Source organism: Saimiri boliviensis, chromosome 12, assembly GCF_048565385.1.
Source record: "Saimiri boliviensis isolate mSaiBol1 chromosome 12, mSaiBol1.pri, whole genome shotgun sequence".
NCBI lineage: Eukaryota > Metazoa > Chordata > Mammalia > Primates > Cebidae > Saimiri > Saimiri boliviensis.
Genome location: NC_133460.1, coordinates 19840090 through 19861819, shown reverse-complemented (window position 1 = coordinate 19861819; position 21730 = coordinate 19840090). Strand labels below are relative to the sequence as shown.

The 21730-nt window shown below is 46.7% G+C and overlaps 2 protein-coding genes across 4 annotated transcripts in view; one reads left to right on the top strand and one right to left on the bottom strand.

Moving 5' to 3' along the window:
- The window catches only part of KNOP1 (lysine rich nucleolar protein 1), a 93589-nt gene that overhangs the window by 21493 nt on the left and 50366 nt on the right, over positions 1-21730 (bottom strand). The window lies entirely within an intron of this gene.
- The window catches only part of VPS35L (VPS35 endosomal protein sorting factor like), a 149683-nt gene that overhangs the window by 117077 nt on the left and 10876 nt on the right, over positions 1-21730 (top strand). For both annotated transcript variants that reach the window (XM_039478174.2, XM_039478173.2), the window contains exon 28: positions 12222-12387. In XM_039478174.2, coding sequence (XP_039334108.1) covers positions 12222-12387 — 166 coding nt within the window. The remainder of the gene's footprint in view (positions 1-12221; positions 12388-21730) is intronic.

Genomic DNA, 21730 nt, shown 5'->3' with positions numbered 1-21730 from the left:
CCAAAGTGCTAGGATTCCAGGTGAGTCACCGTGCCCAGCCTTTTTGTTTAAGAGACAGAGTCTTGCTCTGTTACCCAGACTGGATGGAGTGCAGTGGTGCAGTTATAGCTCACTGCGGCCTTGAACTCCTAGGCTCAAGTGATTCTCCTGCCTCAGCCTCCTGAGCAGCTGGGACTACAGGCCCATCTTCCTGTTATGTCCTTATGTGACACAAAAAAATAAGGGCAGGCTCTCTGGCCTTTTGAGCAATTGGTCCTCTGGGACCTCATTACCTGCCTGGGGCCCCACCTCTAAATACCATCACATTGGGATTAGGGTCTCCATGTATGAATTTACAGGGGGATGCAAACATTTAGTCCATTGCACTGCCCGGCATGGAATCATGACCCATCCTTCTTCCAGCTCTGTGTTCTTGGGCAATAATATAACATCCCTGGGCTGCAGTTTCCTTGTCTATAAAATTGGGATAAGAACTATCACTTCTCTGGGTTGCCATGAGTATTAAGTTAGTGAATACTCACATGGTCAGAACAGTGCCTCTGCCCATGGTAGACTTTCTAGAAAGCACTAAGAAAGTGGCAGCAAAGTTTTTTTTTGATGGCAAATAACAGAAACTAAACATAGCAGAGGTTAAGAGGGCCACTGTTGGAAGGATACTGGATTTTTTGTGGAATGGAAGAGATGTACATCTAGGCTTGGGTTGGAAAGAATGAGGCCACTCTGGGCACCCAGCAGGAGGAATTTCTGGACCCTCCCTAGCAAGGGTCCTTATAACTTGGAGTCTGCCTACTCCCTAGTGGTCTGACAGAGTGACCATGAATTTGGATGAGGGGAAAAAAAAGACAGCTTTATTTTAACAAACCTCTGAGTGAAATTTATCTTTCACTCGAGGAATTATAGGCAATAAGCCACAGTAGCAGTAGCAGTAGCTGGGACTTTGTCACCAAAAGAAATCAACAAATATGTTCACATCACATTTCAGGTGTGAAAGGTATTTCAGAAGCTTGTTTATGTTCTTCTTCCTTTAAAAGCACAGCAGTTATTAAGCCCACTGTTAGAGCTGTTAATGCATTCACAAAGAAGCAATAGATTACAGCATCACAAGTGCAGCTGTATTTTAGTGTAATTGGTTTTCTCTGTAGTCTTATTTGTTTTATTTGCTGCATTAAAAATAATATTCCAAGGGCCCGGGCGCAGTGGCTTATGCCTGTATCCAAGCACTTTGGGAGGCCAAGGTGGGCAGATCACCTGAGGTCAGAAGTTTGTGGTATAACCTCATCTCTACTGAAAATACGTAAGTGAGCCAGGCATGATGGCAGGTGCCTGTAAGCTCAGCTACTGGGGAGACCGAGGCAGGAGAATCGTTTGAACCTGGGAAGTAGAGGTTGCAAGTGAGCCAAGATTGTGCCACTGCACTCCGGCCTGGGCAACAGAGCAAGACTCCATCTAAAAAAAAAAATAGTATTCGACAAAGTGTGCATAGGCTTCAGCTGGCTGCTACAGGGTCCGTGGCAAAGAACAAATTAAGAACAACTGGTAGAGCTGAATGTGCATGGGAATCCCAGACACTTGTTAAAATGCAGATTCCTGGCCCACCCCCCGCCAGAGTCTCACTCAAGTAGGTTGACATAGGCTCACAAATCAGCATTTTAAAAATAATTAGTTTGTTTTATTTTGAGACAGGGTCTTGCTGAATGCTTAGGCTGAGCGCCTAGGCTGAAGTGATCCTCCTGCCTCAGCCTCCCAAGTAGCTGGGCCTGCAGGCATATGCCACCATGCCTGGCTAATTTTTTTTTAATGTTTTATAGAGATGCAGTCTCTCTCACATTGCCCAGGCTGGTCTTGAACTCCTGGCCTCAGGCAATCCTCCTCCCTCAGCCTCCCCAGTACCTAGGAGGATTACAGGTGGGATCAACCATGTCTGGCCAACGCATTTTTGAAAGCCCCCTCAGTGACGCAGGGATAAGTGGTCCTAGGACCATACTTTAAGAAACATCCTCCTCAACTTGAGCCATAAAAGTGGCCTGAGCTCCACTGGATGCAGGTTCCTTTTTGGCTGATGATATGTTGTAAAATTGACTGTAGTGCTGCTCACACAACTCTGAATATCCTAACAGTCACTGCGTTGTACATGTTAACAGCTGTGCCGTTTGGCATGTGAATTACACCTCGGTGAAGCTGAGAAAACAGAAAGTGACTCAGCTCCTGACTCTGTCTGTTCAGATTCCAAGTTCTTGGAGAGAGGGAGTGAGGTCAGGAGGCTAGGCCCGGGGACTGAGGATACCGCTTCAGGATGGGGGCCTCTTGTTCTGCAGGCAGGGTAGGTGGCACCCAAATGGGGGCAGCTTGCAGAAGCGTCTTCTAGAGCTCCTTCACTTGACACTTGATGTCACTGTTTTCAGATCTCTATATTAGTACTTTGTAAGTTTTCTCTCTTTGGGTAAACTAGTTATTTATCAAGTAAGAAGACAAAAGAAAAAACTCAGGGTTTTGAATTAAGCAGTTGGTAAGAGTCATTGTTCACTGATTAATCAGGATGGACTCACCATCTGCAGGTTAAAAATCACTGGAGGATTTTTGAAAAGCCTTCTCAGAGTCAGAAGCTTTTAAAAGTTCAGTCCCGACCTGAAGACTTCATAGCTCTGGGACTTTGGGAAAGTTTTGTAACTCCTCAGAGCTTCAGTTGTCACCTTTTTTTTAAAAAATGAGACAAGGTCTTACTCTGTTGCCCAGGCTGTAGTACAGTGGCACCATGTTGGCTCACTGCAGCCTCCCAGGTTCCAGTGAGTCTCCTGCCTCAGCCTCCTGGGTAGCTGGGATTACAGGTGCATGCCACCACACCCAGCTAATTTTTGTGTTTTTAGTAGAGTTGGGGTTTTGCCATGTTGGCCAGGCTGATCTTGAACTCCTGACCTCGGGTGATCTGCCCACCTTAGCCTCCCAAAGTGCTGGGATTACAGGATTGAGCCACCACGCCCGGCCCAGTTGTCACCTTTCTAAGGCGTCATCACAGTGCCCACCTCAAGGGACTCCTGTGAGGATTAAATGAAATGATGGCTGTGAAAGTGCTTTGTAAACCTGAAGCTCTGTCCCTGGAATTACAGATTGATGTCTGGAGGAGATCCAACTGGCAGTTAAGTAGACACTTGCTGGCCATGTCCTGATGGAGAACATTTGGAATGAGTTTCCTCATTTAGAAATCGGTAGATCACAGAAAATCCCAGATTTGCATCTCCCCTGGAAAAATAAGGTCCTATTGAGTGGGGCCTGTGTCCTGCGACCTGGCCAGTTGGCCGCAGCTGGAGATGAGCTGGCTCACACAGGTGGCATATGCCTTTCTCTTCAGTTCTCCTGGGCACCTCTGGGCCCATTAAACCTATTTCTGTTGCCCACTTGGCCCCTTAGGCATTTGTGGAAGGCGCTCCTGCTCTCAACAGATTTTAGCTATTATTCCTTGTAGCATTGCATATGTTTTGCTGGGGTTTAGTAATGATATAAGACAAAGAACAGATGTAGTTCATGACACCTCATTAAGTACTCTGTGCCTTGCTAACGCCACTCATTAATATTCACTTCCTGGGAGTCCTCCCCACAAGCTCCCCAAGATAGGAATCATTACAGCTTTTTCACAAAGGAAACCTAGAGCCAGAAGGCCCTTGCTGCGTACCTGAAGTCACAAAGCTTATAAGAAGCAGCGCTGGGATTCAAACCCAGGGCTGCGCAACTCCAGAGCCTGTCCCGCATGACCTAAGCTGGAAACGTTTGCAATGTGCCTTATTTGTTCAAGTTCACTGAGCACTAGCAACCCTTCATCCCTGCCTGTGGGATGCAGCATTAGTAACTACTCACGGATGCTACAGCATGTCTAGCCTGAATAGCCAGGGCTGTGAGCTGAATAAACTCCCAGGTGATGGGCTGCGCCACGCCTGAGCCACGCCCACTGTGACTAGATCTAGCGTGAACAAGAGTCCCACATCCCACCTCTACCTGGTTCATTTTATGTATTTATTTATATATTTGGAGAATCTTTCTCTGTCACCCAGGCTGGAATGCAGTGCACAATCTCTGCCCACTGCAACCTCTGCCTTCTGGGTTCAAGCAATTCTAGTGCCTCAGCCTCCAAGTACCTGCAGGCACCCGCCACTACACCCAGCTAATTTTCTTGTCTTTTAGTAGAGACTGGGTTTCATCACGTTGGCTAGTCTGATCTCGAACTCCTTAGCTCGGGTGATCCGCCCCCCTCGGCCTCCCAAAGTGCTGGGATTACAGATGTGAGCCTCTGTGTGCAGCCTATTGGGTTGAAATTATTTGTTACCCTCAGGTCACAGCTTTTATTTTAGTTATATTGTATTGGGGTGAGAACACTTAAGGTGAGATTTACCCTCTTAACCAGACTTTAAGTGTGTAATACATTATTGTTGACTTAGGAACTGTGTTATATAGCAGATCTCTAGTGCTAATTCATCTCTAGAGCTTATTCATAATTGACATTGGTTAATAATTCTTCATTTCCCTACCCCCACCCCCTGCAGCCACTATTCCACTCTCTGATTCTATGAATCTAACTCTTTTAGATACCTTCTCTCTGTGTGGACTCATGCAGTTTTTGTCTTCTTGCCACTGGCTTATTTCACAGAGACTAATGTTTTTGAGGGTCATCCATGTTGTTGCAAATGGCACAACTTCCTCCTTTTGTAAGGCTAAACAATATTCCATTGTGCATATGTATCACATTTTCTTTTTGAGACAGGATCTCACTCTTTTGTCTAGGCTGGAGTACAGTGGCGTGATCACACTCACTGCATCAGCCTTGACCTCCTGTGCTCAAATATTGTCCCAACTCAGCCTCTTTGAATAGTTGGGACCACATGGGCGAGCCACCATGCCCATCTAATTTTTGATTTTTTGTGGTGACGAGGCCTCACTGTTTTTCCCAGGTTGGTCTTGAACTCCTAGGCTCAAGTGGTCCTCCCACCTCGACTGCCCAAAGTGCTGGCATTACAGGTGTAAGTCACTGCACCCAGTCCCTTTTTTTTTTTTTTTTTTTTAAAGAGTCTTGCTCTGTTGCCCAGGCTGGAGTGCAGTGGTGTAATCGTACCTCACTGCGTCCTGAGCCACCGCATGCAGCTACCTCGTTTTTCATTATCAATTCATCTGTCAATGGGCATATAGATTGTTTCCACATCTTACCTTTTGTGAATAATGATGGAGTCAGCATGGAAGTGTAGCTATCTCTTTAAAATCCTGGTTTCAGTTTGTTTGGATATATACCCACAGGTAGGATTGCTGGATCATGTGGTAGCTCTATTTTTAAATTTTTGAGGAACCTCCATACTGTTTTTCTTTCTTTCTTTTTTGAGACGGGTTGCCCAGGTTGGAGTGCAATGGTGTGATCTCAGCTCACTATAACCTTCACCTCTCTGGTCCAAGTGATTCTCTTGCCTCACCCTCTTGAGTAGCTGGAATTACAGGCGTGTGCTACCATGCCCAGCTAATTTTTGTATTTTTAGTAGAGACGGAGTTTTGCCATGTTGGCCAGGCTGGTTTCGAACTCCTGCTTTAGGTGATCAGCCTATCTCTGCCTCCCAAAGTGCTGGCTTTATAGGCGTTAGCTATCGCACCCAGTTCCCATACTGTTTTTCACAGTGACTGCACTACTTTGCTTTTCTACCAACAGTATGCAAGGTTTTTTTAAAGGATGGGTTTGAACATTTGATTCATTTTATTTGTTTAGAAAAGACAGGAAACACCGGGCATGGTGGCTCACGCCTGTAATCCCAGAATGTTGGGAGGCCAAGAGGGGTGGATCACCTGAGGTCAGGAGTTCAAGACCAGCCTGGCCAACGTGGCAAAACCTCGTTTCTACTAAAAGTACAAAAATCAGCTCTGCGTGTAGCATGTGCTTGGAATCCCAGCTACTTGAGAGACTGAGGCCAGATAATTGCTTGTACCCAGGAGACGAAGGTTGCAGTGAGTGGAAATCATGCCATGACACTCCAGCCTGGGCAACAAGAGCAAAACTCTGACTCAAAACACACACACACACACACACACACACACACACCCCCCATTTGATACCAGATAAAGTCCCTGGCCCGATTTATGTATGTATGTATGTATGTATGTATGTATGTATGTATGTATGTATGTATTTGAGACTGAGTTTCGCCCTTGTTACCCAGGCTGGAGTGCAATGGCGCGATCTCGGCTCACTGCAACCTCCGCCTCCTGGGCTCAGGCAATTCTCCTGCCTCAGCCTCCTGAGTAGCTGGGATTACAGGCACGTGCCACCATGCCCAGCTAATTTTTTGCACTTTTAGTAGAGACGGGGTTTCACCATGTTGACCAGGATGGTCTCGATCTCTCGACCTTGTGATCCACCCGCCTCGGCCTCCCAAAGTGCTGGGATTACAGGCTTGAGCCACCGTGCCCGGCTGGCCCGATTTATTGATGCTTACAAAATGTAGGAGTAAACAGTCCGTCCCCAAGATGGCCTTCTCTCCCCTGCAGACAGAGAACTTTTGGAGCATGTTGAAGTGTTCTACTTTATTGTCAGTAGTCTTCAGCCTCTTGGTGGACTAGTTTTACGGAATAGCCTTCCCTATATAATCACAGTGGCTCATTTCATGTAACAACGTGGTGAGATAGAGTTGAATGAACAAGTTCAGTTGTCACCGTTTGGAGGCCTAATTTTGATTCAGTTGCAGTTTGCAGGAAATGGAAATGTTACTACCATCAGTTTTCCAGCACTAATCATCTCAGATGCAGTAGGGAGCTGTCTTTTCTCCTTCTTATCCTGGAGAAAAGGTCCAGCCATAAACACAGCAAGATGTCCAGATCTGTTTCATCATTCAGTCTATTCCACAAACATTTGTCGATCCAGGAATTAAGGAGAGACTTCATGTTAAATAAGTACACAAATAAGTACACATTTAACTCCAATTGCATAAAGCTCCATAAAGAACTACAGAAGGCCAAGTATAGTTGGCACTGGTCCACCAAGAGGCTGATGACTACTGACTAGTGCTGGAAAACCGATGATATTAGTAATAACATTTCCAGCTTCTCGGGAGGCTGAGCGGGAAGGATTGCTTGAGGGCAGGAGTTCAAGACCAGCCTGAACAACATAGCAAGATCTCATCTCAAAAAGTCTTTTAATGAACTATAGAGACCTCTCAGCTTCAGATTTGGGGGAGGGGGTGAGGGAATCAAGAGAGGTCCCTAAGACAGTACCATTTGAGCTGTGACCTGAAGGAAGACTAGTAAGTAGTCAGCTAGGTGCAGATGGGGAGAGGAGAGGGCATTCTGGGTCAAGGGTACAACATGGGTGAAATCCTAAGGGTGGAGGCAGCACTGTGCCCCAGAGGGCCTGGAAGAGAACCACAGTGACTAGCACGTCGGGAGGGCACAAGGGACACCTGAGGAGCTGGTGAGACAGCCAGCCTTCCATCAGGTGATGATCTATGTCCCCTCATCCTCCCCTGCCCTTTCACTCCTTCTGTTTTTCCTTCCCAGTGCCCTTTTTTCTTTCCCTGTCCTTCCTTTTGGAAGAACATAAGAGCTCACCTGTGTTCTGATTCCTTTTCTAAAGGGGTTTAGTATTACTTAACCAAGCTCATCACCATGGGCCAGCCAACATTTCACTAATAGTCATTCAAAACAAGCCTGTTATTATCATCCTCATTTCATAGAAGTGGAAACTGGGGCAGAGAAAGATGAAGGGTCAGCAGCTGGTAAGCGACGAGCCAGGGTCCAAGGCCAGGATGTCTGCCCAGCCGCCATCCTCCCTGCCTCTCATCTTAGTTCTCCTGGGAAAAGTTAGTTACTTCTAGGGTATTATTAGATTGGTCCAAAAGTAATTGTGGGTTTTGCCATTGAAAATAATTACTTCTGTACCAACCTAATACTTTTTCTCCCAAGGAGTTTAATAGAAGGATTCCTGCAAACCAGAAACCCAAAGGGATATTTCTGATGTGGTGGGTGTCAGACCAGCAGGGAGAGAGGTCTGAGCTTCCACTAGGCGCTGCCTGGGAGCCACTTTGTCAGCATTTGTTTGCTCCACTTGGGAGGCTGCCCTGCCAGGGACACCTGGGGACACCTTTTCCCACTGGAAGCACCGTCTGAATCCAGGACTATTTTTTTTGTCTTTAAAAAGAAAAAAAAAAAAAAAAGGCTATATCTGCCTTACTTCAGCTGTTGGCACTGAACCGTCAGTACAATTTTTTTTTTTTGAGAAGAGTCTTGCTGGGTTGCCCAGGCTGTAGTGCAGTGGTACAGTCTTGGCTCACTGCAACCTCTACCTCCCCAGTTGAAGCAATTCTCCTGCCTCAGCCTCCTGAGTAGCTGGGATTACAGGTGTGCGACACCATGTCCGGCTAATTTTTGTCCTTTTAGTAGAGATGGGGTTTCACCATGTTGGCCAGGCTGGTCTCAAACTCCTGACCTCAAGCAACCTGCTGGCCTTGGCCTCCCAAGATGCTAAGATTACAGGTGTGAGCCACCACTCCCAACTCAGTACAATTTAAAAAAAAAAAAAAGTTCCAACCACTGAAGCATGGATGTCACATGGGAAATTTTTTCCGTGTACAGAAGGTCAGAAATAGTGTCCCACCTCTTCGGTTGTGAGCAAAAGCTCATGGAAATGGCTCACTACAAACCTTTATGTCTCCACTGGCCCTTGTACCATCTTTTTGAGGGTGTGTTACATGGTCTTCCACAAGACTTGTGCATTTGTGTTGAAAGGAATTTGCTGGAACATTCAGATTGCTGTCTATTGCCAAGGCAGATCCTTAAATAAAAATACTTAATAAATAAAAAATATATATATAGAGAGAGAGCTGGATGGAATGTTGCTTAGCTGCCCAGGCTGGAATACAATGACAGGATCTAAGCTCACTGCAACCACCGTCTCCCAGGTTCAAACAATTCTCCCATCTCAGCCTCCCTCTTGAGTAGCTGTGATTATAGGTACCCGCCATTGTGCGTGACTAATTTTTTCGTATTTTAGTAGAGATGGGATTTTACCATGTTGGCCAGGCTGGTCTTGAACTCATGACCTCAGGTGATCTGCCCGCCTCGGCCTCCCAAAATACTAGGATTACAGGCATGAGCCACTGTGTCTGGCCAATAAAATATATTTTTGAACAGCCACATAGCAGAATCAAATAGCCTAGTTAAAAACAGCTATTAGTAGGGCCGGGCGCGGTGGCTCAAGCCTGTAATCCCAGCACTTTGGGAGGCCAAGGCAGGTGGATCACGAGGTCGAGAGATCGAGACCATCCTGGTCAACATGGTGAAACCCCGTCTCTACTAAAAACACTAAACCCCATCTCTACTAAAAAAAAAGTAGCTGGGCATGGTGGCGCTTGCCTGTAATCCCAGCTACTCAGGAGGCTGAGGCAGGAGAATTGCTTGAACCCAGGAGGCGGAGGTTGCGGTTAGCCGAGATCGCGCCATTGCACTCCAGCCTGGGTAACAAGAGCGAAACTCCGTCTCAAAAAAAAAAAAAAAAAAAAAAAAAAAAAAGCCAGCTATTAGCAAAAGAAGACGGGGAAGTTTCCAGCTGCTCTGAATGGAAGGCAGATCATGGCATGGGCAATTTTGATGTGTGTAGTTTGTGGATGTCAGACTTTTGAACATCTTGTGTTCTCATTCTTGCCAGTATTATAACAGCAGTTCTTTTTTTGCTTTTTGTAAGACAGTCTTACTCCGTCACCCCGGCTAGAGTGCAGCGGTGCCACCCTAGATCTCTGGAGCAGAGATGGGGTTTCACCAGTGTTGGCCAGGCTGGTCTCGAATGCCTGACCTCAGTGATCCGCCCACCTTGGCCTCCCGAACCCCTCCTGCTGGGGTTACAGGCATGAGCCACTGCTACCCAGCCCAGGCTAAGAGCAGTTCTTAACAGATATTAACAGCTTGTACAGAACATCCCACACCCCTCCACAGTTGTCCTCACCCACTTGGAAGTATGACTGCAATATGTACACACATTCACATTGCATGTAACAGCAGTTCTCATACTCCACGCTTGTATTCTAAGTAGCTGACTACATGTATGCCTCACCCCAGTTCACAAGTTCTAGAAGTTCAGAGACACCTGGTTTATCTATACAGAGACAGTGTGAATATGGTACCAGTAGTTAGCAGTGTCCACTCTGGAGCCAAACTGCTAAGGCTTGATCCTTGGGTTCCCCATGAAGCAACTGTGCGACCTTGGGCCACTTAACCTCTCAGTGGCTGCTCATTCCCCATCTGGGAAATGGGGCTTCATCATAGCATCTCCCTGAAACAGAAAAACTATGGTAGCTGCTATAAATGTTAGCTGTTGTTGCTTCCGTAGCCACTTCAGTGCTTGACACATAGAAGGTACCAAAAACTATAATCCATTCAGCATTATTCACCCAATGTATGTCAGTGTCCAGTACTGTCCCAGGAGCCAGAGACAGGGCTGGATTGAATGTCATCAGGGACACCATCCACACTGCGCTCCTGGGGGCGCCATTAACAGAATAACATTGGCAAATGCAATAGATGAAGTGTCTGTCCTCCTGGAGATTATAGGCTAGCATGAAACAGAACCATGAGATATTGTTGGGCAGGTCACTGAAGGAATACATAAGATCTTGAGAAGTGCTCTTCAAAAAACAAGACAGAGGCTGGGCGCCATGGCTCACGCCTTTAATCCCAGCACTTCTGGAGGCCGAGGCAGGTGGATCACTTGAGCCCAGGAGCTCGAGACCAGCGTGGGCAAAATGGCAAGACCTCATCGCTACAAAAAATACATAAATTAGCCAAGCGTGGTGGTATGTACCTATAGTCCTAGCTCCTTGGGAGGCTGAGGTGAGAGGAGGATTGATAGAGCCCAGAAAGTCAAGGCTGCAGTGAGATGTGATCGTGCCACTGTACCGCAGCTGGATGACAGAGTGAGACCTTGTCTCAGAACCAAAAAAAGGGGATGATTTGTGATGAAGAGAGAGTAAGAGGGCTGCAGGTGGACCATCAGGGAAGGCCTCACTAAGGAGCGAATGTGTAAGATGAGAACTGCAGACTACCAAGAGCCAAGCCCTGGGGCACAGACTCTAGTCAGAGAGAACGTGCCTGGTTGGAGGCCAGAACCTAGACAAGTGTACCAGCCCCTGGTGCCATTCTGTGCCCTTTGTCCTGCTCTGTGTGGGGGAGACTGGCCTCTGGAGACCGTCTCCTCTGTCCTTCCTCTGGTTCCCAGTTTGTTCAGTCAGTAAGAGGCAGCAGCATGAGGCAGGGCAGGAGGAAAGCGAGGCTGGGACATTTCTCCCTGCATGCTCGCTGGGCCATGTTTTGGCAATGGCTTTGTTCCTGCACCCAGGACCACATCTTGGGCTAAATGGCCTCCTGCCACTGCAGGTTCCAATCATGCCTTTTCCCCTGCCATGATGTGGCTGGGGTTAGGGAAGGAGACTCGCATGGGGCAGGCCATCGAGGCCATGGAGGGGGCTGGCTGCACAGAGCCTCTGCATGGAATGAGAAGTCTGGAGAGCTTTCAGCAGGGCATGCCCAGACTTACATACACCTTTTTGGAATGGAATTGAAGCTGCTCACTTTTTTACACCCCAGAACTTTTTATAGATGCAGCTTAGCATCTGAGAAACACTTGGCTATAAACTGTGAGTCTCTCAGGATTTCTTTTTCCCAAGACAGCATCCTCCATTTGGCTGTTACTGTTGTTGAGCGTCCCAAAGAGCGAGGCTCTATTTAAAGCCACTGCCTTGAGTGGTGACAGGGACCATCCAGGGGCTCACCCAGCGTAGGTGGCTTCTGCCGTTCCATCTGCTACTATGCCCACAATCTTGCTTTTGTGGTTGGAACAGGGCTTAATTATTATTATTATTATTTTTTTTACTGCTACCACCCACAGAAAAACAACAGCGTAATTTTGGAAACAGGCCATTAAGTTGACAGGTAACTTTAAGCTGACAGGTAACTTTGCCTTCTCCTTCTTAGGATCCAAAAAGGGATTCTCAAAGCTCGTTTGCCCAGACAGGAGCATGTTGATTTGTGGGAATCACGTTTTGTTATTTTCCCCGTATTGTGTAACCAGGCTTGTGAGTGGGTCTTGCCTTTGTTCGTTACTGACAACGTTAATCTCTCTACAGCTGCTGAGGGAGGATCTGGGTTTCTGTGTTGATTTTCTTTTTCCCTGCTTCATCTTTGGGATTATTTATCTTTTTTTTGTTCTCTGCTAGGATCATCCTGAACATGGGGTCCTGTTTCTTGTTCGAGAGCTTCTCAACGTGATCCAGGACTACACCTGGGAGGACAACAGCGACGAGAAGATCCGCATCTACACCTGCGTCTTGCATCTCCTCTCCGCCATGAGCCAGGAGACCTACCTGTACCACATAGACAAAGGTAGCGGAGCCTCCCCCACCAAACCATGCTCTGCGTGGATTCCATGACAGGCGAACACAATGCTCTCATTTTCTCTCTTATTTTTTCCTCCCTTGTATTTTAGCTCTCGTGAACTTCTAGTCCAGGGTCTCACTGTATTTACCTGATCTAAAACTTACCTGGGGCAACTTTTAAGAGTACAGAGTCCTGGGCCAGATGCAGTGGCTCATGCCTGTAATCCCAGAACTTTGGGAGGCCAAGGTGGGTGGATCACCTGAGGTCAGGAGTTGAAGACCAGCCTGGCAAACATAGTGAAACATACTAAAAATACAAAAATTAGTGGGGCGTGGTGGTATGCCCCTGTAATCCCAGCTCCTCGGGAGACTAAGGTAGGAGTCGCTTGAACCTGGGAGACAGGGGTGGCAGTGAGCACTGCACTCCAGCCTAAGCAACAAGAGTGAAAATTCCATCTAAAAAAAAAAAAAAAAAGATTCTTCAGCCCTATCCTGCCCTTTATTTATTTGTTTATTGGAAACAAGGTCTCACTCTGTCACCCAGGCTGGAGTGCAGTGATGTGATCTCTGCCTACTGCAGCCTTGACAGCCCCGGCTTAAGCAATACTCCTACCTCAACTTCCCAAGTAGCTGGGATTACAGGCAGGCATCACTGTACCTGGATAATTTTTAAAAATTTTTTGTGAAGACAGGGTTTCACCATGTTACTCACGCTGGTCTCAAACTCCTGGGCTCAAGCAATCTACCTGTCTCAGCCTCCCAAAGTGTTGGGATTACAAGCATGAGCCACCACACCTGGGCTTCCCTTCTTAATCTGCATCTTTAACAAGCACCTGAGATCATGTTGAACGTCAGACCAGTTTGGAAAAACATTCTTTACAAAATAATAATAGGTCGGGCACCGTAGCTCATGCCTCTAATCCCAGGACTCTGGGAGGCTAAGGTGGGTAGATCATGAGGTCAAGAGATCAAAACCATCCTTGCCAACATGTAGAAACCCCGTCTCTACCAAAAATACAAAAATTAGTTAGGCATGGTTGGCGCACGCCTGTAGTCCCAGCTACTCGGGAGGCTGAGGAAGTAGAATCGCTTGAACCCAGGAGGTAGAGGTTGCAGTGAGCCAAGATGGCACCACTGAACTCCAGCCTGGCAACAGAGTGAGATTTCGTCTCAAATAATAATAATAATAATTTCAACTTTTAGATTTAGGAAGTATATGTGCAGGTTTGTTCCATGGGTATATTGTGCAATGCTGAGGTTTGGGGTGCAAATGAGATAGTGCCCAATAGGTAGTTTTTCAGCCCTTGTCCCCTCCCCTTCCTCCTCTGTCTAGTAGTCCCCAGTGTCTCTTTTTCCCATCTTTATGCCCAATGGGTACCCATTGCTTAGTGCCCACTTACAAGTGAGAACATGCGGTAGTTGGTTTTGTTTCTGCACTAGTTCACTTAGGATAATGGCCTCCAGCTGCACCCATGTTGCCACAAAGATCTCTTTCTTTTTTATGGCTGCATAGTATTCCATTGTGCATATGTACCACATTTTCTTTTATCCAGTCCACTGTTGATGAGCATCTAAGTTGATACCATGTCTTTCCTATTGTGAATGATGCTGCAGTTAACATACATGTGTGTGTGTCTTTTCAGTAGAATGATTTATTTTCCTTTGACCCCGTAGTGGGATTGCTGGGTTTAATGGTAGTTCTTTTTTAAGTTGTGAGAGATCTCCAAACTGCTTTCCACAGTGGCTGAACTCATTTGCATTTCCACCAACTGTGTGTAAGTGTTCACTTTTCAGAGGAACACTCTTTTGGATCAGTGTGCTACACAATAAACTGGAACAATGGCTAAATACACACATGCATGAGCTTCATGCCAGGCCCGTTGCTTCCCACAGTCTCAGGCAGGAGCCTGGTATGGGTGTTTGCAACTTGCTCCTCAGGTAATCCCAAGGGTCAGCGGCCTTTATCTGGGTGCTCTGGAGGAAGGAGGCGGCCTTGATCCCCTGCCTGCTACCAGACATTGGAACTTGCTAGCCCAAGTTGGGAGCAGCCTCCTTATGTCCTGGACTTATTACAGGACATTCCAGTTCCAGGCCTTTTCCCACTGAGTCCAACTATCCTCCTGCCTGGCAGACCCTCAGTTCTAATTTTTGGCTTCCAAAAATTGGTCCGAATGTTAAAAGTGCTTTGGCCAGTAACTGTATTCTTTATGGTTTAAAAAACCATCTCTACACTTGAAAGTTGCAGTGAACACATTAGCAGTGCTTAAGGGATGACCTACCTTCTGTCATGCCTCTCAGACTTATCTCCAGCCAGGATCTGGAAACTGAGGATAAAGATGTAACTCAGGGAGGCTGGTTCATAGCAAAAATGGTGGCTGCTACCCTGACCTGAGCACCTACTGCATGCCCAGGGACTGAGGCCTTTTTCCCCTCATCCTTACAGCTTTACTATGAGGACAGGCATTCATGTCCCCATTTTATGTATACGCAAGAGGAGATCCAGAAAGACAGTGTGATCTACTCCAGGGCTTCCGCTAGTTAGTGATGGAAGCGGAACTCACACCCAGAGTGGTGGGACATGTATTTTGTACACGGCTTTCTTGATAACAAAATAGCAGTGCTGGCTGGGCACAGTGACTCATGCCTATAATGCCAGCACTTTGAGAGGTGGCTTCAGGTAGATCACCCGAGGTTGAGTTCGAGGCTACATGGTGAAACCCCATGTCTACTAAAAATAAAAATTAGCTGGGCGCGGTGGCAGGCGCCTGTAATCCCAGCTACTTGGCCGGCTGATGCAGGGGAATCGCTTGAGCCTGGGAGGCTGCAGTGAGCCAAGATCGCACCACTGAACTCCAGCCTGGGTTCTGGAGATAGCAAGACTCCATCTCAAGACACATAAAAGCAGCGTTTTAATTAAAGTATATTATATAACATACTTGCAGTAAACTGTAGAGCTCAGTGACTTGTCACAGTGAACCCTCCCAGGTAACCTCAGTCCAGATCAAGAAATAGAACACCTCCCTCAGTCAGCATCACTACTCTACTCTCCAGAGACACACCAGTCTCTCTCCTCATTTCTAGCATTATTAGTTAATGTCACTTTCTGAATTTTATGTAAACGTAGTATTTTGTAAGCATTCTTTGGCATCTGGCTGCTTTAACTCAGCACAATGTCCAGGATTCATCTGTGGTGGTATGCAGAAGTGTAGTTTACCCTTTTTTGCATTGCTGTATAGTATTCCTTTGTGTGAAGATACCAGAATTGATTCATTCATTCTGGATGGACATTTGCATGTGGCCAGCTCCAGTTTTGGCCCATTATGAGTAGTGCAGCTGTGAAATTCTTGCATGTATTTCTTGGTGTACATTCTCATTGGCTGTCTGCCTGGAGGGTGGCATTGCTGGCTCATAGGATCTGCTTCTATTCTGCGTTAGTGGATACTGCCTCACAGTTTCCCAAAGGATTAAACCAATCAATATTCCCACCAGGCACGAATGAAGCTTCCATTTGTTCAGTTGCTATGGTCAGTCTTTTTTGTGTCAGCTGTTCTAGGAGTGGAGTTTGCATTTCTTTGATGACTGGTGAGGTTGACAACCTTTCCCTGTATTTCTTTTTTTTTTTTTTTGAGATGCAGTCTCCCCCTGTTGCCCAGGCTGGAGTGCAGTTGTGCAATCTCAGCTCATTGCAACCTTCCCCTCTCTGGTTTAAGCAATTCGCCAGCCTCAGCCGCCCAAATAGCTGAGATTACAGGTGCCCACCACCACACCCAGCTCATTTTTGTGTTTTCAGTAGGGATAGGCTTTCACCATGTTGGCCAGGCTGGCTCTTGAACTCCGGACCTTGTGACCCACTCACCTCTGCCTCCCAAAGTACTGGGATTACAGACTTGAGCCACCACACCCAGCCCTTTCCCTGTATTTCTTGGCATTTTTGTTTTCTCTTTTGTGAAATGCACATTGAAGGCTCTGAACTAAAGAGAAAGCTTTGAGTACCAGACAGAGACCTGGCAGTTAGGCTGTCAGAGGCCTATGCCCTGCCCTCTTCTCTCCCTCCTTTCCTTCCTCTCCCTCAAACAGACTCAGTCCATCCTTTCTCTGAACAAGCCTGCCAGTAAACACTACCGGAGCCAGACTGGCAGCAGAGGGAGCGAGGCCATATTCGATAGGCAAGAGTGTAGTTTTCTAGCTTTTAGAGATGAAAACAGAAGGATGGATTTTCTTCTTCTTCTGCTTAGTCCAGCTGTGTTTACTTTGAATGCACAACTGTGTCCTGCCCAGTGTCTTAGTAGGAGACCCAGGGAATCACAGGGGCTCTGGAGGGTCTGGGGCTCCTTTTTCCCTGTTTGCTTCCTCATTCTAGGGAGGCTTGTAGACGATGTTGACACAGCTTAGAATTTCTGGAAAAGAGGGGCTAAATAATTTTTGCATTTTTGGAGGGTGCCTTGGCTACTTTCTTCCCAGATTAAGAAAAAAAGAGAAGACTCTGGCTGGGTGCGGTGACTCACACCTGTAGTCCCAGCACTTTGGGAGGCTGAGGCGGGTAGATTACGAGGTCAAGAGTTCAAACCCAGTTTGGCCAAGATGGTGAAGCCCCATCTCTACTAAAAATAAAAAAATTAGCTGGCTGTGGTGGTGGGCACCCGTAATCCCAGCTACTTGGGAGGCTGAGGCAGGAGAATCACTTGAACCCAGGAGGTGGAGGTTGCAGTGAGCCATGATTGTGCCACTGCACTCTAGCCTGGGTAACACAGAGCAAGAGGCCATCTCAAAAAATAAAAAGGCTCTGACATTGCCTGGAGCAATCCTTCCAGTACTTGCACACGAGTTTACAAGAGAGTGTGCATGTTTGATGTAGAAGTGAAGCATAGTCCTGCATACCCAATGTTTATTTAGTGTCCAAATAGTGTGTGTCTTTATTGGAAGAATACAACCCAGGATGCTTCTGTGAAGCCAAGGCAGACCTCCTCATTCTTCCACGTCACCTGCCAGGCCCTTGAAGCATTTGGGTTTGCAACTTGGGGTCAGACAGATGCAGAGATTGTGGGCTATTTTTAGTTACCATTTGCAAGGACATCATTTCTCCCCCTCGAGAGAGCTACATCTGGACTTGAAGACTCACAGTGCGCTCTGACCTGACCTAATTAGTTTTAATTCTCAAATTCACCCTTTTCTGCCTCCTCACCCCTTTTCCCACTTTTACTAGTGAATTCAACCTTTAGGACTCAGTCTATGTCTCACTGACTCCAGAATCCTGTCCCAGTCATAGGTTTCAGGATCCCAGGACCTCCTGTAGTACCTGCTCTCCTGGAGCACAGGAGGCAGAGGCTGCAGTGAGCCAAGATCACACCACTGAACTCTAGCCTGGACGACAGAGTCAGACTCCTGTTGTGTGTCTGTGTTTCCTTATTGACTGTGAGCTCTGTGAGGGTAGGGCCAGGTCAGCCTTGTCCCCCACTAGGTCCCCCACTCCTAGCCTAGAACCTGGCCTACGGCAGGCAGTAGGTACTGTGTGCATGTGTGTGTGTCTGTGTGTCTTGCTCTGAACATGCCTCTGGCCGCTCGGGGTGGTTGGACCTTCTCTCTTCTCCACTGCTGGGCAGTTCAGAATGAAAGTGAATTCCAGCCTGGAGGAAGACTGGGAATTGATGCCAGGAACTATTCTGGTCCTTAGCAGTAGACGTGAGAAATTCCTTCACCAGCTGCAGTTTTGCCGCCTTGCAAAATCCAGTGGTGTTGAATGGCTGAATTGAGTTTTTTTTGCTTCTTACAAGAATAACTGTCATCCCCTACTGGGGAGGTAGCAGTCGTGACACAGCAGCCAGAGCGGGCTAGAAATTCTGAGATTGACTCTTGCAGCCCAGGGCCATTAACTACCAACCTGGTTTCAGAGGAGCAACTGCAAAGCAAACTTTGGGGAAGTATCCCAGCAGAGTCCTCATAAACGAGCAGTTCAGGACTGGAGAAGAGAGTCCTGTGAACAGGGAAGCTGGGGAACAAGGGAAACCAATTGTTCTCCTTATTCTTAGGCCTGCAACCTGCTTTCACATGGTTCAGAAAAAAAAAAAAATCCTGTCTGTCCATCCTTGTAGAGACAACAAGCAAGGGAGCTTGCACAAAAGGAGCAAAATGTTATCAACTGGTGATTCATGAAGTAGGTGTTCATGGCCAGGCGCGGTGGCTCACACCTGTAAGGCCAGCACTTTGGGAGATTGAGGTGGGGGGATCACTTGCGGTCAGGAGTTTGAGACCAGCCTGGCCAAGATGGTGAAACCCAGTCTCCACCAAAAATACAAAAATTATCCAGATATGGTGGTCTGCACCTGTGGCAGGAGGCTGAAGCAGAAGAATTGCTTGAACCCAGGATGCAGAGGCTGCAGTGAGCCAAGATCATGGCCACTGCACTGCGGCCTGGGCGACAGAGCTAGACTCCATCTCAAAACAAAACAAAAGGCCGGGTGCAGTGGCTCATGCCTATAGGCCAAGGTGGGCAGGTCACCTGAGGTCAGAGAGTTGTCCAATCCTGGCCAACTCTGTCTCTACTAAAAATAAAAAAATTAGCCAGGCATGGAGGCACAGACCTGTATTCCCAGCTACTCGGAAGGCTGAGGCAGGAGAATCACTTGAACCTGGGAGGCAGAGGTTGCAGTGTGCCAAGATCACGCCACTGCACTCCAGCCTGGGTGACAAGAGTGAGACTCTGTCTCAAAAAAAAAAACACTGTATTTGTGGACGTTCCGTTGTTTCTTAACAACACCAGTGCAGTACAGACATAAATCTTTGTGCACCTGTTAGCTTATTTTCTTAGGATAAATCTCTGGGAGTATTTTTCCCAAGTAAAGAATCTGACCTTTTTTTTTTTTTTTTTTTCTGTTTTTTAACTTTTTAATGTGGTAAAATACACATGAACATAAAATTTACAAGTGCACAATTCGGTTTCATTAGGTATATTCACAATGTTGTATAACCATCACTATTATCCATTTCCAGAATTTTAAAAATCTTCCCTAACAGGGACCTTGTACCCAGTAAGCAATAGTTCCTTCATTTTCTCCTTTCCACATCCCCTGGTAACCTCTGTTCTACTTTCTGTCTCTGAGTTTGCCTATTCTAGGAATCTCATGAATGGAGTATTTGTTTATCTGTGTCTGGTATATTTCACTTAGTGTAATTTCTTCAAGGTTTATTTATGCTGTGGCATGTGGCAGAGTTTCATTCTTTTTGTTGTTGTTTTGAGTCAGAGTCTTGCTCTGTTGGCCAGGCTGGAAATATAGTGATGTGATTACAGCTCACTGCAGCCTCAACCTCCTGGGCTCAAACCATCCTCCCACCTCAGCCTCCCAAGTAGCTGGCACTACAGGCACCTGCCACCACACTCAGCTAATTTTTTGACTGGGGTCTTGCTCTGTTGCCCAGGCTGGTCATTCCCTTTTAAGGCTGAATAATATTGCATTGTATGGCTCTACCACATTTTGCTTATAAGTTTGTCTGTTGACAGACACTTGGATTGTTTCTACTTTTCAGCTTTTGTAAATCATGATGCTGTGAACATGTATATGAGTCCCTGCCTTCAGTTCCTTTGGGAATTACTGGATCAGATGGCAGTTCTAGGTTTAACGGTTTGAGAAACAGGTTTAACGGTTTGAGAAACCACCATGCTGTTTTTCATGGAGGCTGCACCGTTTTACATTCCGACCGGCAATGCATGAGGGTTCTAATTCCTCGGCATTCTCACCAACACTTCTTTTCCATGTTTTTTTATTTGTTTTTGGAAACAGAGTCTTGCTCTGTTGTCCAGGCTGGAGTGCAGTGGTGTGATCTGAGCTCACTGCAACCTTCACCTCCCAGGTTCAAGCGATTGCAGGCATGCGCCACCATATCAGGCTCATTTTTGTTTTTTGTTAAGTAGAGGCATGGTTTCACCATGTTGGCCAGGCTGATCTCGAACTCCTGGCCTCAAGTGATCTGCCTGCCTCAGCCTCCCAATGTGCTGAGATTACAGGCATGATCCACTGCACCTGGCCTTTTTTTTTTTTTTTTTTTTAAAAAAAGTCATCATCATTGGTGTGAAATGATACTGGACATTTTTAAGGCTTTTCATACCTATTTCCACACTATTAGATTCCTACCAATAGTTTTCCCACACCTACCTCAAAACTGGTTATTTTTGTTCTTTTTCACCTTTGTAATAGAAGTGATTTTATTGTTTGGAGTCAGGGCCTCACTTTGTCACTCAGGCTGGAATGCAGTGGCACGAACATGAAACACTGCAGCCTCAACCTTCTGGGCTCAAGCGATCCTCCCACCTCGGTGCCCCAAGTAGCTGGAACTGTAGGCGTGTACCACCATGCCCGGCTGGTTTTTGTAATTTTTGTAGAGTTGTGGTTTCACCATGTTGGCCAGGCTTGTCACAGACTCCTGATCTCAAGCAATCCGCCCACCCTGGCCTCCCAAAGTGCTGGGATTCAAGGCGTGAGCCACCACACCTAGCCAGGATATTTTTAAGAACAGTTCTATGCTTTTAGTCATCTGTTCTTTGATTACTAGTCAATTTTTTTTCACCAAATTATGGCTTTTCTTGGTTTTCACAGCAAGTGTTTGTTGAAGGTAAACTCTTGTCTCCATAGCTCATAGCTAGCGGGCCGCTGAATATTTCTGTTGAGATGCTGAGTGACAGCTCAGGACTTGCACCACGATGGACTGTTCCCCGTGGCGCCTCACTCTCAGCCTCGCCCATCTGCAAGGGAAACTCATGCAGTTTGTTTTTAATTTTGAGACAGTGTCTGGTTCTGTTGCCCTGCCTGCAGTGCAGTGGCGTGATCTCTGCTCACTGCAACATCTGCCTCCTGGGATAAAGTGATCCTCCCACCACAGTCTCCTGAGTAGCTGGGACTACAGGCACACACCTAATTTTTGTATTTTTATTAGAGATGGGGTTTCGCCATGTTGCTCAGGCTGGTCTCAAACTCCTGAGATCAAGTGATCTACCCACTTTGGCCTCCCAAAGTTCCAGGATTACAGGCACGAACCACTGTGCCCAGCCATCTCATGCTGTTTGTCTCTCGCTTGTACACAGGCCCCACTGTTTCTCATAAATACTGCCTATTTGTTGTGTGTATCTGAGACAGTATCCTTCCCACTTGTTTCCTCAAGACAGTGATAAGTGTTCTTTCAATGGGGTGAGATAAGCACAACAAATCACGTTCCAGCAGATAGGCTAAACTGGATTTGGTTTATTCAAGATATCCCTAAACCATAAAACTGGATTCGCTCTGCGCACATGAGGCTGCGTGTACACAACCACACCCAAGGCACAAGTATGACTCTTGGTTTATCAGAGACCCACACACTTG